Consider the following 14,994-nt stretch of genomic DNA (forward strand, 5'->3'; position numbering starts at 1 on the left):
AGATACTGTCCAACATTTTAACATGAAATTTAATGCGTGCATACCGGTAGATGTAATGCGGATATGGATATCTTTTAGTTCTTCGCCCATCTGTAAACACATTTTATTCGGTGGGGATATCAATTCAATGACTTTGCTTGGTTAAATATGTGTACCGGTAACCCTAATTGGGAAATACCGTCGCTATGCTTATTAATTAAGGACCAATGTAAGGACAATATCTATGGGAGAGCGTCGTGGATGTATGTTATGTCAGCAGCATGTCTGTGGTAATCGATGTCGGACAACTAAAACATGTTCAAGGGTGATATTTATTTCCAGTAAACAAAACACCAACAATAATAACATGGTGACAGTAATATCCAAGAGGAAGCTACAAAACAGCAGTATTAAATTAAGTATGACGTTCGCAAAACTTCTACGAAGAAAGAAAATAATTATTTTAATATTCATTCCATTTGGGTTTGTCTTGTAATTTGTCACATTTGATTCAGCTAAAGCCAGATTTATCAGTTAAGATAAATTAACCTGGTTACACTGTTATTCCTGACAACTGAGGACTTCAGTCAAACAAACAGGCAAGAAGCCAATTGCAATTTATCCAATGAGTCAAACAAGTCTTAGAAAATGACTTTTCAAACAAGAAGGCCTGAAAGGCTCAATATAGCTCACCTGAGATACAAAGGAACTAACCTTTCTGTGCAGCCGAAGATTTTATTAGAACAAATGTCCTGATAAAGTTTCATGAAGAGTAAACAATAAATGTAACTTTTAGAGTTCTAACAAGGTTTAACTATAGCCATATGAGGATAAATTCCCTGCCCCCTGGCGGCCACGTTTTTCAACAGACCGGAACCATTTTCGTACACATCCAAGATATCAATAAAACAAATATTCTTACCAAGTTTTATGATGATCGGACAATAAATGTGACTTAAAGAGTGTTACAAAAGCCTATTAAGGGAAAATGCCCCGCCCACTGACGGCCATGTTTTTCAACCAACCGGAACCATTTCAAACTCATCCAATATATCATTGGGACAAATTTTCTGACCAAGTTTCGTGAAGATTGGAAATAAATGGAGCCTTTGGAGCGTTAACAAGGTTTTACTTAAGCCATATACAGCAATATAAGGAAAAATGCCCAGCTCACTGGTGGCCATGTTTTTCAACCAAGCGGAACGATTTTTAAACTTGTCCAAGAAATCATGGGGACCAATCTTCTGACCAAGTTTCATGATGAACGAACAATAAATGTGGCCTCTAGAATGTTAACAAGGTTTTACTAAAGCCATGTAAGGAAAAATGCACCGCCCCTGGGGGCCATGTTTTTCAACCAACCATTTTCGAACTTGCCCAAGGTTTCATTACCACAAATCTTCTGACTAACTTTTATGAAGATCGGACAATAAATGTGGCCTCTAGTGTGTTAACAAGGCAAATGTTGACGCCCTACAACGAACAAAAGGCGATCACAAAAGCTCACCATGAGCACATTGTGCTCAGGTAAGCTTAAAATGCACATCGCTAGAAATGGTTACAAGTCCAATTCACGTATAAGCAAGCATATAAATATATATATATATAGGCTGCATAGCAAACATATCAACATCACTTTGGGCTGAATCTGGCTGGAAAGATCTTCAGCAAAATGGAACAACAAAACAATAAAGCTCATTTTCTGTATTGTAATCTATGTTGCAACAAACAATTGCACTGCTCATTGTTTATGATATGCAAAATTTCGCTGCCATGGCAGCTTTATGCTTTAGAAATCCATACCATGGAAGTGAGGACTTCCATTATGTTATCCTCGGTGTAAATTCTGCCTAAATCAGGAATCATTACTAATCAACACACATTAAAATTTACTCAAAGGGAACAAAACTAAGTTAATCATAGACTTAATCGTGATTCATATGTTGGGGGACATTTTAAGGAACACATGTCATGTAATTGTGTCAAAACTTCCCAATGCTATGAGCAAAATTTATGGAAATCAGAGAACAGGAATTTCAAACTTCACTCTAAATAATAAATAAAAGCCATCAAGTCATAACACTCATTTTGTTTCATCATGCCAGAGAAATACAACACGTTGTGTAACTTGTTCTTTGAAAATATGCAATTAACATATTCTTCAAAATCAAAAACATTTTGCCTCTATGACATCAAATTAAACATTTACAAAAAACAGTATACATGTCTTTTTATATAACTCTTAAGTAACAAAACAAGCAATGTTTCTTTTTTAATTTGTGCATGCCAAAATGCAGTTAAACATGAAAGACTAACGAACTAATTAGGATTGAGTTAAAAAAAGGTCCATCACCATGCAATGACACAATCTATACCCTTCATGAGATTTATATGAAACTTCTCAGGTTTCCCCCACAGTAATTTAAAAAGCATGATAAAGTAGGACAACGTAGGCCCCTCTTGCAGTATGAAAACATAGGCCCCTCTCGAAGAATACTAGTTCTAAATGAATTAAGAGAATAAAAATAAGCTGAAACATAGCAAACGAGAGATGTGTTTGTCAGAAACACAATGCCCCCTACTGCGCCACTTTGAAGCCATATATTTGATCTATGACCTTGAAGGATGACCTTGACCTTTCACCACTCAAAATGTGCAGCTCCATGAGATACACATGCATGCCAAATATCAAGTTGCTACATTCAATATTGCAAAAGTTATGACGAAGGTTTAAGTTTTGGTTTCAGTTTTTGAAAAAAAAGACCTTTGACCTTGAAGGATAACATTGACCTTGACCTTTCACCACTCAAAATGTGTAGCTCCATGATATACACATGCATGCCAAATATCAAGTTGCTATGTTAAATATTGCAAAAGTTATGAAGAAGGTTAAAGTTTTGGGACACACACACACACACATACAATGACAGACAGGCCAAAAACAATATACCCCCGATCTTTCGATCCGGGGGCATAAAAGCTACATTAGGAATGTCCTGGCTATTGGCATTGCTGCAGCCACTTTTCTCCCCTAAAGCTCAGTGCAATGATAACGACGATTAGAATTTAACCTGAAGTCATCATCATTATCCTCATTCACCTCCTCCTTTTTATCAGATCTAGGTGACTGGTCGTGTGATTGACGATTATAGACGCTGTGTTTCTCCCTTGAACGTCGAAAAAACCAATCATCGGGTTCATCATGAAGATATTTCCTTCCTTCTGCCCTCTCTATATACCAATTAGCATCATCATTATCTGTATTTATCTCCTCCGATTGATCATCATAATCAACATCGAAATCATTATTTGAACTGTACTGGCTATTTGCATTGCTGCAGCCACTTTTTTTGTCTCCATTCTTGTTGCAATCTTCATCATCATAAATGTATTTGACGGTAACATCATCACCAAAATCCTCACCATCATCTATATCATCATTATCTTTCAATTTATGTCCAGCCTTCCAATCCACATTATGAGCGCTGTGTTTCTGGTGTTTGTTTTTCCTGCCATCAGCCTCATGGTGGGACATTTTAAGGTAAGACCCAGATAGGTTGTCTGGATCCAACAGGCACGAATCTTCCACTGAAATACACACAAGCTATGAAACAAAAATAGAAACAAGTAAAATTTCTGTAATAAGACTGAATGAAAATAAACCTTATTATGTAATTCATCTTGATCCTATATAAAATATCCTAAATGAAGTTTAAGTGGAAGCCAACTATAGCATGATATATTTTTGATACTCAGTCATTTTAAGATTTGTTTAAAGCTGTTTGCATTTAAATAATTGATGGAGTACCATAATTATAAAGCATTGGAAATAAGTGATAACAATCTAAATCAGAGCATGTCTTGAAGCAATATAACCTATTGATCTGATTGACATTTGCTAAGTGTATTTGCAAGATCAGGTGTCCCTAGACAGCATGCTCAACTAGCCTTTGTTACAAAAAAACAACAACATAATTCTGCTAAAATGTTGTTGAAATTGACCTCATTGAACTTTAATTAAGACATAAGTGAAGTTATTTATAAATATCTTTAGACGTAGAAATACCCAGTTGTTGTATTCTTAACTTAAATGTTATCACAACAATAAGCATAAAAGTGAAACTGATTGATGCTTCCAGATAGTAAGCTTTTCAATAGCACAGTTTAATTCAATACCTGGACACAAGAAAATTAATCAATTACTGAATACTCTTTGAACAATCAATACACTTTAACAACCTGACATAAGAACATGAACCCTAAGTAGGGAAGCATCCTTACAAAGAAATCTATCGATAGAAAACAGAAGCCACCATTGAATATCACTGGACACAAAAATAAGTGTTGTATGACAGCCACAATGTGAACAGTTAACACATTTTGTCTATTTTATGTATTTTATGTGAAAAAATCCTATTTCATGTTTGTGCAAAAGGCCTGTGACCTTGATCTCTACATAAGCACAATTGCTGCTGCATGCAACAAATTGTCAAGGTATGATTATAATGGTAATTGGTCTAAGTCACTGACTCCACAATATGACACATTAAGACGCTGAGATTGAATCTGTACAATAGAAACAGTGCTATGGTGCCGTTGCAACAAAACCTCAATCCTAAAAGTAAAACAAGAAGCATAATTTCATAAATAGTTGCGTTATAAACATTGGTAATACATGATAAGCTTATGAATAATTTTTTATATACATACGCAAGAAATACTTCTTAAAATCACATTTTTTATTACATAGATGTTGTTTTTATAAGAAGAAGAGTGTAATTTCTCACTGAACGTACATGCTCCTAACTTTCTCTTCAACCTCCGACAATGCTTCACGTCTCCTCCAATGACCTTGACCTGCCAGCAGCATAGCGACGGGAAACATGAGGGGTCACTGGGGTCAACACGAACATCCACTGCACCCTTGGACAACACGTTCAAATCCTTGAGCGCTCTGTTCCACCATGCATACTGGCAGGAATGAAAGTCTTGAATTGATTCAACGCCAGAGAGGGAATCAACTGAAACAGTTAAAATGAATGTATCATGTACCTTAGAAAGTTGAATTTAAGTAAAGACCTTTCTTACAAGTTTTAAGTTTTAAAGGCTTCATTTCCAACCCTTAGATACTGATGAGTAGCAAACAGTATAAAACCTGAACAGGCTGCGAGTAACTTGCATGCTGGTCTGGTTTCATGCTGTTTGCAAAAGCCATTTGCACTTTGCTTCTAATGGAGGAAAGGTTTAGGCTACAATAAATCTTCTTTAACAATGCAATGCAACAGGACGGTGAAAATTGCTTGAGTTATCAAAAGGTCTTGAGTAATTGTTATTATGGTTAGCATATTGAGAGTGGGAAATATTCATTACAATATATAATCATCAGAGTTATTTATTAAAAGCCAGTGACAATAATACTCACCATGTTACAATTTATATATACTATGTTTAATAGTGTTTACATATAAGATGATACTATGAATAAATGCTTGCAGAACAAAAAAAAGTTATACTATAATTTACCATTTTTATAAATTATTTCTGATTCTTTTCATCAAAATGTATGTATATGTACATTGAGATTTGACAATTTTCTTAAAGTTATGGTGGGTATATTACAACACAACACATTACAAATCTGATTATCAATTTACCAATTCTGAGGTTAAAACTTAAATGTTGTCATTTCTTTATTTAGTGTAAACATTTTCGCATGAATTGTAGATTTGTTCCAGAAAAGCTTTTTGAAGAATCAATAAATGCCTTAAACAAATACTACTGTTCTTGCCTTAAAACACAGCTCATAATATGTATGATGTAATATAACTCCCAAACAAGCGTGCCAAACTGTCACAAGATACGCCCGTTCGAAGGTTTTAGACACCATGCTCAATGCTTGAAATGCACTAAGTGACCTCGAGACCTAGTTATTTACCCGGCATGACCCTTATTTGAACATGACCTAGATAACATTTAATGTAACATCTGACTAAATTTGGTGCAGATCAGATGAAAACTACTTCAATTAGAGAGCGGACAACATGCTTAATGCTTGAAACGCACTATGTGACCTCGTGACCTCGTTTTTGAACCGGCATGACCCATATTCGAACTTGACCTACATAGCATCTAGACACAACTTCTGACCAAATTAGGTGAAGATCAGATGAAAACTACTACAATTAGAGAGCAGATACCATGCTAAGTGCTTGAAATGCACTAAGTGACCTAGTTTTTGACACGGCATGACCCATATTTCAACTTGACCTACATATCATCTAGACACAACTTCTGATCAAATTTGGTGAAGAACGGGTGAAAACTACTTCAATTAGAGAGCGGACACCATGCTTAATCCTTGAAATGCACTACGTGACCCCTAGTTTTTGACCTGGCATGACTCATATTCGAACTTGACCTAGATATTGTCTAGACACAACTTCTGACCAGGTTTGGTGAATATCGGATGAAAACTGTTTGAATTAGAGAGCGGACACTGCTGTGGAGGCCGCCCACCCGCCCACCAAGGGTGAAACTATAATACCTCCCGTTTTTAAAAACAGGCGTATAAAAAGGCCAAAAGCCACAGTTTTGATTTGTTTGTTATTACAAATTATATTGATCACAAATTTACAAATTCAAAATGTTTGATACTGTTTATTTCTGAGAATATAACAAATACTCTGATCATTTTTTGATAAACAAAATCTGTTAAATGGAAGCAATAAAGTGGTATTGTTTAAATGACTTAATTAAATGCTGTGTTTTTTAATAGTCTTACACTTACAAAATGTTCTCACATAACAAAACAAACCCCTTTCACAAACCACAGAACCAATTTTCTAAATTATATCCTTCTCCTGAAAACTAACAAGTCTGTTACCATTGATGGCAGATAGAGTGTCTGCTATTGCCATTAGAGGCTGGAAGTTGCGACTTCTTACAAGTCTCTCAAAGCGCCATTTGTTGAGAGCATCAACACGGACACTGAGATCAACCAGCTGTTTGACTGGGTCTTGTGTAGTCTCTGAAAAATGGTTTGTTTGAGTTTGAGCTGCGTCATGCAATAATCAGTCTCATGCCATAAAGTCAAGCATTGTTTTGTGGTCTTTAAGGCTTGTCCTGACCAAATTGTGTGGATGAACAGGAATGTCTGTAGCTAAGCTGGACACATAAGACCCATTTTCGCATGATGCTGTTTATTTCTGTTGTAATGTTTTTCGAAACCAAACTCTAATGGTATTAGTGTAATGGAAAATCTCTTTAGATAACATGAATAATATTTACTGAAATAGTTTGTTAATTTTAAAAACAAGAAGTATTTTAAAATGTTTATATTTTTTTTAACTCTTGGGATCCAACTTTCTTTTTTTTTCCAAATAATTCTTAATTCTATTAAATCATATTTTAAACTAACCCTCCTCCTTCTCAAACTTTCGTCTAAAGGTCCTTGCTTGTGAAGGTTCCTGCTTTTCAGCATTGTGGGATGGTTCCTGCTTTTTAGCACTATCAGACGGTTCCTGTTTTCCCTTATGGTAGTCATTTTCCTGTTTTTCAGCATTGTGGGGATGTTCTGGTCCTGGTGGAACATTTCCCCATCTCCCAAACCAGCGGCTGAACTTACTGGACAGTTTATCATGAAACTTGTTGCTCAGTCTCTCCAGCTTGCTTGAGAACGCCTGGTGAAGTCTGGAGACTATGGGATCTGACCACAGACTGTCAGACACATTTTTGACCTGAAAGAAAGTCAGCTGGATAAATGGCTTTACATGATGTGTGGCTTTAACCCTTTGCATGCTGGAGAATTTGTCGGCTGCTTCAAATAAATGTTGTTTGCTGAATTTCTAAAATTAGCATTTTCTTCGATTTTTTTGTCAAAGAATACTATCAGAATAGCAAACAGTTTGGATCCTGATGAGACGCCACATCTGGATCCAAACTGTATGCAAAGGCCTTCAAAATTCGGTTCCAGCACTGAAAGAGTTAAGTGGTTTATAGCTTAATAGGAAGCCTGGCTTGAATAAATGTGTGTCTTAAAAAGCTGTTTGGATTGAAGGGATGTGTGGCTAAAACTGACGTTTAGCTTTAAAAGATGTATGGCTTAAATTGACGATTGGCTTTAAGGGCTTAGAGGAACATGTGGCTTTAATGGCCGAAAGGAATTTGTTGGTATTAGGACAAGGGCTGTTTGTAAAACGTGCATGCCCCCCATATGGGCTGTCAGTTGTAGCGGCAGCCATTGTGTGAATATGTTTTTTGTCACTGTGACCTTGACCTTTGACTTAGTGACCAGAAAATCAATAGGGGTCATCTGCCAGTTATGATCAATGCAACTTTGAAGTTTCATAATCCTAGGCCTAATTATTCTTGAGTTATCATCAGGAAACCATTTTAATGTTTCAAGTCACTGTGACCTTGACCTTTGATCTAGTGACCTGAAAATTGATAGGGGTCATCTGCAAGTCATGATCAATGTACCTATGAAGTTTAATGATCCTAGGCATAAGCATTGTTGAGTTATCATCTGGAAACTGTTTTACTATTTCGAGTCACTGTGACCTTGATCTTTGACCTAGTGACCTGAAAATCAATAGGGGTCATCTGCCAGTCATGATCAATGTACCTATGAAGTTTCATAGTCCTAGGCCTAAGCGTTTTTGAGTTATCATTCTGAAACCATCTGGTGGACGGACGGACAGACTGACCGACCGACATGTGCAAAACAATATACCCCCTCTTCTTCAATGGGAGGCAAAAATATGGACGGCTAAAAGGGATGTGTGGTTTTAAGAGATGTGTGGTTTCAAATAAAATGAAGCCTTAAGAGATGTGTTGCTTAAAGGAACAAGCAAATTCATTGAATTGATATCCCAGCCAATATGCTTCTGGACACAAGAGTGTTATATTTGACACTAAAAAAGCAATTTTTTAAGATACAAAGAGCCATAACTCCGTTATTAACAGATGGTGTACAGTGCCATTTGGCGTGCATCATCCTCTTATCCATATATATACTCATACCAAGTTTCAATGAAATCCGCCAAAGCACTTCCAAGATATGGCTCCGGACACAAAAGTGCCGGACGGACAGAGAGATGGACAGAAGGACGGACAGACGGACAACGCCACAACCATATCCCTCCGCCTATGGCGGGGGATAATAAGTTGCTTAAAATGATATTTGGTTTTAAAGGCTATATGGCTTAAAGGAGAAATGCAGCAATTTTTATAAACGCATAAAAACTCTATATTTATCAAATTTAGTGCATATAAAAGCGTTTCCCACCTCACTTTGATTCAATAAAAGTGTTATTAGGGAGAAAGAATATGATAAAGTCCCAAATTTTCACACATTCCGATCTACTTGTCCTTTTCATTCAAACTGGAAGTAACATAAGTTTGACACATGTGCATGCTCTTTACAAAAAAAACGGCATTATAGAGCTTTGTATGTGATATTTCAGGAAGACGGAAGATGATAGTGATTATGATGATTTTTTCATTCAACAGTACATGTGCACCCCGGAATTAAGTGACAGTCAGGCAGATTTTTCTGAATCTGACTAACACAATACAATATGCAAACGAAAGCAAACAAAATGCATAAGAAACACATATGTACATTCATACATACAGCTGAATGTATATGAGTCAATAATGATTATTCAAAAACAAAAATCCTAGTTGAGACGTGTATTCAGTCGCAAACACTCTGAAGGAATTTGACTACTGACATGCTTTAAGCAACATACTGATCGCACAAAATCTGTTATGTCTGTAGGTGACTTACAGTCTTTATTCACCCTTGCCGTTTGATTAACCAGGGTGTCAAAATTATGTAGGAAAGATTGTCTGGGTTGTCAAAATTATGTAGAAACTATTGTCCGGTTTGTAAAAATAATGAAGGAACAATTATCCAGGTTGTCAAAACAGCGTAGGAATGACTGTCTGGGTTGTCAAAATAACAAAGGAATGACTGCCCGCCTTGTCAAAATTAGTGTCGAAACGATAGACCGTGGAAACGATTGTCGAGATACCTTAAAGAATCCCAGTTTAGGACTGGTAATATTAATATACTGCTTTTAAGATGGATATAAGCAATAGGTAAACAATCAGACCTTATAGTCTGTTATGATGTTATGATTGCAAAACATGAATGGGCCAAGAAACTAGCGAATATCTACCAGCTTATGTTTATATTTGTACAAGCAGCTTCAAAACCTTGTTATATGAACAATAAATAATAGGGCAAAATAAATGGTTTAGAATTGCAATATCAGGAGGGAGATTAGCCCTGACAAAAGTGGTCATATAACACCAACCATTTCAGACCAGAACCTACCCAATTTGATTGCTATTTTTTGTTAAATATATACTGCAGTAAGAGTTAAATAAGCACACTACCTGTTCCAAAGTCTCTTTAAGATGACCTCTGGTTTTGTTCATCATTTTCAGAACAGTATACGTCCAAAAGCCACCTGTCTGTTCTTCATTGGAATCACTTGACCCCTCTGATTTTGACTTGTAACTGGAATCCGAGCTGTCATAGGACTTGCCAGATGGTGGTGGTGGTGATGATGAAAATGATGACGAGAATGAGGAGGTTGAATCTGAATATCTGGAGGAGGAGTAGGAGGAGGAGGATTGTGAGGAGGAGGAGGAGGGATTGAAGTGGGCCCAGTATTGGTAGAAGTAGTTATACACATCCCCATGCAGTAGTTCATCTGCCAGGACCTTCATCTCTGTACGGAACTCTTGCCAGGTGATGTTGAGCTGTAAAAGAACAAGCCTGAACACCATTGGACACTCATGAGCATGTGATAAACCTTGCAGGCAAACATTAATACAGACTTTTAATGCTTTTCGCAGTAGATACTATTTCTATCATGTACTGGCTATTATGTCAGAAGGATCAGGGTTTTGACATGAGTAGTTAAGACTCCTCTCCAGCTCATATTTAATTTTTAAACAATACTTGTCACAGAACGCCTAAATACCTTTGCAGACTTGCCCCGATATTTCTGCTTAAGGTAGTCCACACACGATCTCCACTTGTTTCCATCGCCAGCACCAGCATTGTCTTCCTGCCTCAATTCTCCCAACTGGCTCTCTAGATCACGTGTTCTTCTTAACATTCTTAGATTTGCTTTTGTTACTGTATCCAGCTGGTCTTCCAACAATTGCACCTCTCTTGATTTTGTGTTTGTCTCCATCACCAATTTATCCATCTTAATCCTTGACCATGGAAATGTAGTAAGCATGAAATTATTTTATGCTTATTGTTATTGCATATGACAGCTCAATGAGTTAAGTGAAAGCACCATCAGTTTATTGTTCATTTGCTACCATAGGATCATTTTAAAACTAAAATCATTCTCGACTGGATTTCCAAATCTCATTAATCTCAAAACCTTTTGGATCCATACATTCTATGGGTAATTTATTTTCCATTTAAGATCACACATATACATTTTAAATGTGATCATCATCTCTGTTATTTTCTTTGTGAATAACAATGAGTAATTATACAGAAGTTAAGTTTAGTTAGCATGATTTTTTGTATATGCACCGTGACATGTACTAATATTAACATATACAGCGGCTATGAAACAGCTGCAAAACCAGCTCAAATAAAATTAAAAAAAATGTTGGAATTGCTTAGAAAACAAGCTTGTTCATTGAATTGATATCCCCCACAAAATAATTTTTTATGGCTGGGTGCAAATCACTTGATGTATAGTAAAATCTTAACATAATAAGGCGTATTTAATCAAAATGTGTAACATTTAAGTGCGTGGCCTTGAACTTGACCCTAGAGATCTCAGATTTACCTGCGAAACACTTCCAGATAAAGGAGAACAATTAATGAAAGATATTACCAAATCACATGATGCATATTGTAGTTATGACAAAATTATGAATATTTCTTCAAATTTATGATCTTTGGCGTAAGCATTCTTGAGTTATCATCAGGAAACCATTTACTATTTCAAGTCACTGTGACCTTGACCTTTGACCTAGGGACCTGAAAATCAATAGGGGTCATCTGCCAGTCATGATCAATGTACCTATGAAGTTTCATGATCCTAGGCGTAAGAATTCTTGAGTCATCATCCGAAAACCATTTTACTATATCAAGTCAATGTCACCTTGACCTTTGACCCAGTGACCTGAAAATCAATAGGATTCCAGTCCTCATTAATATGAAGACACTGAACAAGTTTGAAAAGAATCGGATAAAAACTGTGGACTTTATCGGACAAACAAGAAAAAGTAACCATTTTACTATTTCATGTCACTGTGACCTTGACCTTTGCCCTAGTGACCTGAAAATCAATAGGGGTATCAGCCAGTCATGATCAATGTACCTATGAAGTTTCATGATCCTAGGCCTAAGCATTCTTGAGTTAACATCTGGAAACCATTTTACTATTTCGAGTCACTGTGACCTTGACCTTTGACCCAGTGACCTGAAAATCATTTGGGTTTGAGTCCTCATTAATATAAAGACACTGAACAAGTTTGAAAAGAATCGAATGAAAACTGTGGACTATCGGATAAACAAGAAAAAGTAACCATTTTACTATTTCGAGTGTCTGTGACCTTGACCTTTGACCTAGTGACCTGAAAATCAATAGGGGTCATCAGCCAGTCATGATCAATGTACCTATGAAGTTTCATGATCCTATACCTAAGCATTCTTGACTTAACATCTGGAAACCATTTTACTATTTCAAGTCAATGTGACCTTGACCTTTGACCCAATGACCTGAAAATCAATAGGGTTCAAGTCCTCATTAATATAAAGACACTGAAATAGATTGAAAAGAATGGGATGAAAACTGTGGACTTTATCCGATAAACAAGAAAAAGTAACCATTTTACTATTTCGAGTCACTGTGACCTTGACCTTTGACCTAGTGACCTGAAAATGAAAAGGGGTCATCAGCCAGTCATGATCAATGAACCTATGAAGTTTCATGATCCTAGGCCTAAGCATTCTTGAGTTATCATCCGGAAACCATTTTACTATTTCGAGTCACTGTGACCTTGACCTTTGACCCAGTGACCTGAAAATCAAAAGGGTTTGAGCCCTCATTAATATAAAGACACTGAACAAGTTTGAAAAGAAGCGGATGTAAACTGTGGACTTTATCGGAATAACAAGAAAAATCTAACGCACGCACACACACACACACACACACACACACACACAGACAGACGGACACCATGCCATACCATAAGCTCTTCTGCCTATAGCAGTAGAGCTAAAAACCACTTGTATTACAGACAATGTTAATTTCAGCCAAACACGTGTATGATTGATATATAATATAATTAGTACTAGCTAACAAAATTTTCAAATATAAAGAATAGAGCAATGTTGTAAAATCCACATTATTGACAAAAGGAATCAGACCGTACTGTACCTCTGTGTCAGTAGCATTCCGAGTACAACAACAAGCACTGCACAGACAACAAACAGCAGGAAGTGCCATTTGATCCCACACACCTTCTCATCTACAGGGGCCAGGTCAATGGGGGCTAGGAAATAGAAGACACATGCTAAGCCAAAATATGGACCAACGCTAAGCATTTAAATACTCAATGAATTAAGATAACATTTAGCATTGGAACTGCTTCTGGCAAGGCCAAAAATGTTTGATACTGAATTTATTTTTATAACTTCCCTAAAGAAGTAAAGAAACAATGTACATAATGATACAATACCAAAAGCTTACAAATAAAGCTTTTTCTGTTCTATATAAAAAATGAGACCACAGGTGTTTGGTATATCAAAAGAATAATTTAGATGATACATTTCATATAAACACTTTCCAAGATATAAGTGATCCAACATAAAAATGCAGAACACAACACATGTTCACTCCACAATCGTATAAATGTTTATTACCAACAGACCAAACAACAAATTGACCCACAAAGTGACTCTTCATTTGGGTCTCTCAAATTTCATTTGCAGGGCTTGATGATGAAATTCTAAATAAAACTTCCCCTACCTTGCAATCCAGCCCTTTCATTGTCTGAGATCCCTTCCTCCTCTAGTGATCCCTCCCTGTCAGGTCCAATCATTGCACTCGTATCTCGATCATCATTCACTGGGGCAACGTCTTTCTCCTCTGCAATCATATCTTTATCATAACTCTCAAGTGACAATGCAGAGCTTTGGACTTGAGACGTCCAAGGTTGTATAGGCACTTTTATTTAGACCTTTCTAAATCTGATTTTCTAAACTCATACCCGCCCCCAACCCTTCAATTTTGAAATTTTGTAGACATCCAATATATTGGTTTGCTAATACTTTTTTTATATAAAATGAAATACATCAGTAGTCAAATGATGACAGGTATATTTCTAAATCATATACACGTAACTGCACATGGGAATCATATGCATGTTCACATTTATTAAGCGCTTATCAAATTTGCTAAATTCATTAAAAGAAATAAAGCAAAGCAACAAGGAATAAATTGAATCGCCTCAAGCTATTGCTTGATATTCTTAAAGTAACTTGATGTTATGGTTATAAAAAAAATCTATTAATTTATGTATATTATATATTTGTAAATAGGTGAAATATAAATTCACATTTAAATACAGTTCATTTATGATATAACTTTATTTATTCATTTTTTGTTAAGAAGAAGTAGTATTAAATTCTTGTTCAATAAAAGTATGTCATTTCCAAAGTACATGTGTGGGTGAAAATTAATCCCAGAAATCATTATATAGTAAACATTTTTATCAATTATTTAATTACCAGCTAATTCAGATCTAAGGAAACTGAACTGTGAGTCAGGTGACGTGAACATAGAATCATCTCCCTTGCCATCAGCAGCATGATTTTCTGACTCACTGAAACTAAAGCCATTACATGCATACTTATATATGGGTTTAAACAGCAAAGACTCTGTCATAATCATCTCAAACCTGTACCGCATACAGGAATCATGAATTTTCTCCCTTTTTAAGGATTATTTGTAAAATATGTCA

The 14,994-nt window shown here is 36.1% G+C and overlaps 1 protein-coding gene across 9 annotated transcripts in view; it reads right to left on the bottom strand.

Annotated features, from left to right (window-relative positions):
• Positions 1 to 297: 297 nt before the first annotated feature.
• Positions 298 to 14,994, bottom strand: part of LOC127878206 (uncharacterized) — a 43,103-nt gene continuing 28,406 nt past the window's right edge. For all 9 annotated transcript variants that reach the window (XM_052424703.1, XM_052424700.1, XM_052424702.1 and 6 more), the window contains 9 exons: positions 14,762 to 14,862; positions 14,001 to 14,120; positions 13,410 to 13,524; positions 10,977 to 11,214; positions 10,384 to 10,752; positions 7,397 to 7,715; positions 6,863 to 7,006; positions 4,776 to 5,000; positions 298 to 3,567 (listed from right to left, as the gene is read on the bottom strand). In XM_052424703.1, coding sequence (XP_052280663.1) covers positions 3,011 to 3,567; positions 4,776 to 5,000; positions 6,863 to 7,006; positions 7,397 to 7,715; positions 10,384 to 10,752; positions 10,977 to 11,214; positions 13,410 to 13,524; positions 14,001 to 14,120; positions 14,762 to 14,862 — 2,188 coding nt within the window. In that variant the 3' untranslated portion in view covers positions 298 to 3,010. The remainder of the gene's footprint in view (positions 3,568 to 4,775; positions 5,001 to 6,862; positions 7,007 to 7,396; positions 7,716 to 10,383; positions 10,753 to 10,976; positions 11,215 to 13,409; positions 13,525 to 14,000; positions 14,121 to 14,761; positions 14,863 to 14,994) is intronic.

This window comes from Dreissena polymorpha, chromosome 4 (assembly GCF_020536995.1).
Source record: "Dreissena polymorpha isolate Duluth1 chromosome 4, UMN_Dpol_1.0, whole genome shotgun sequence".
Taxonomy (NCBI): Eukaryota; Metazoa; Mollusca; class Bivalvia; order Myida; family Dreissenidae; genus Dreissena; species Dreissena polymorpha.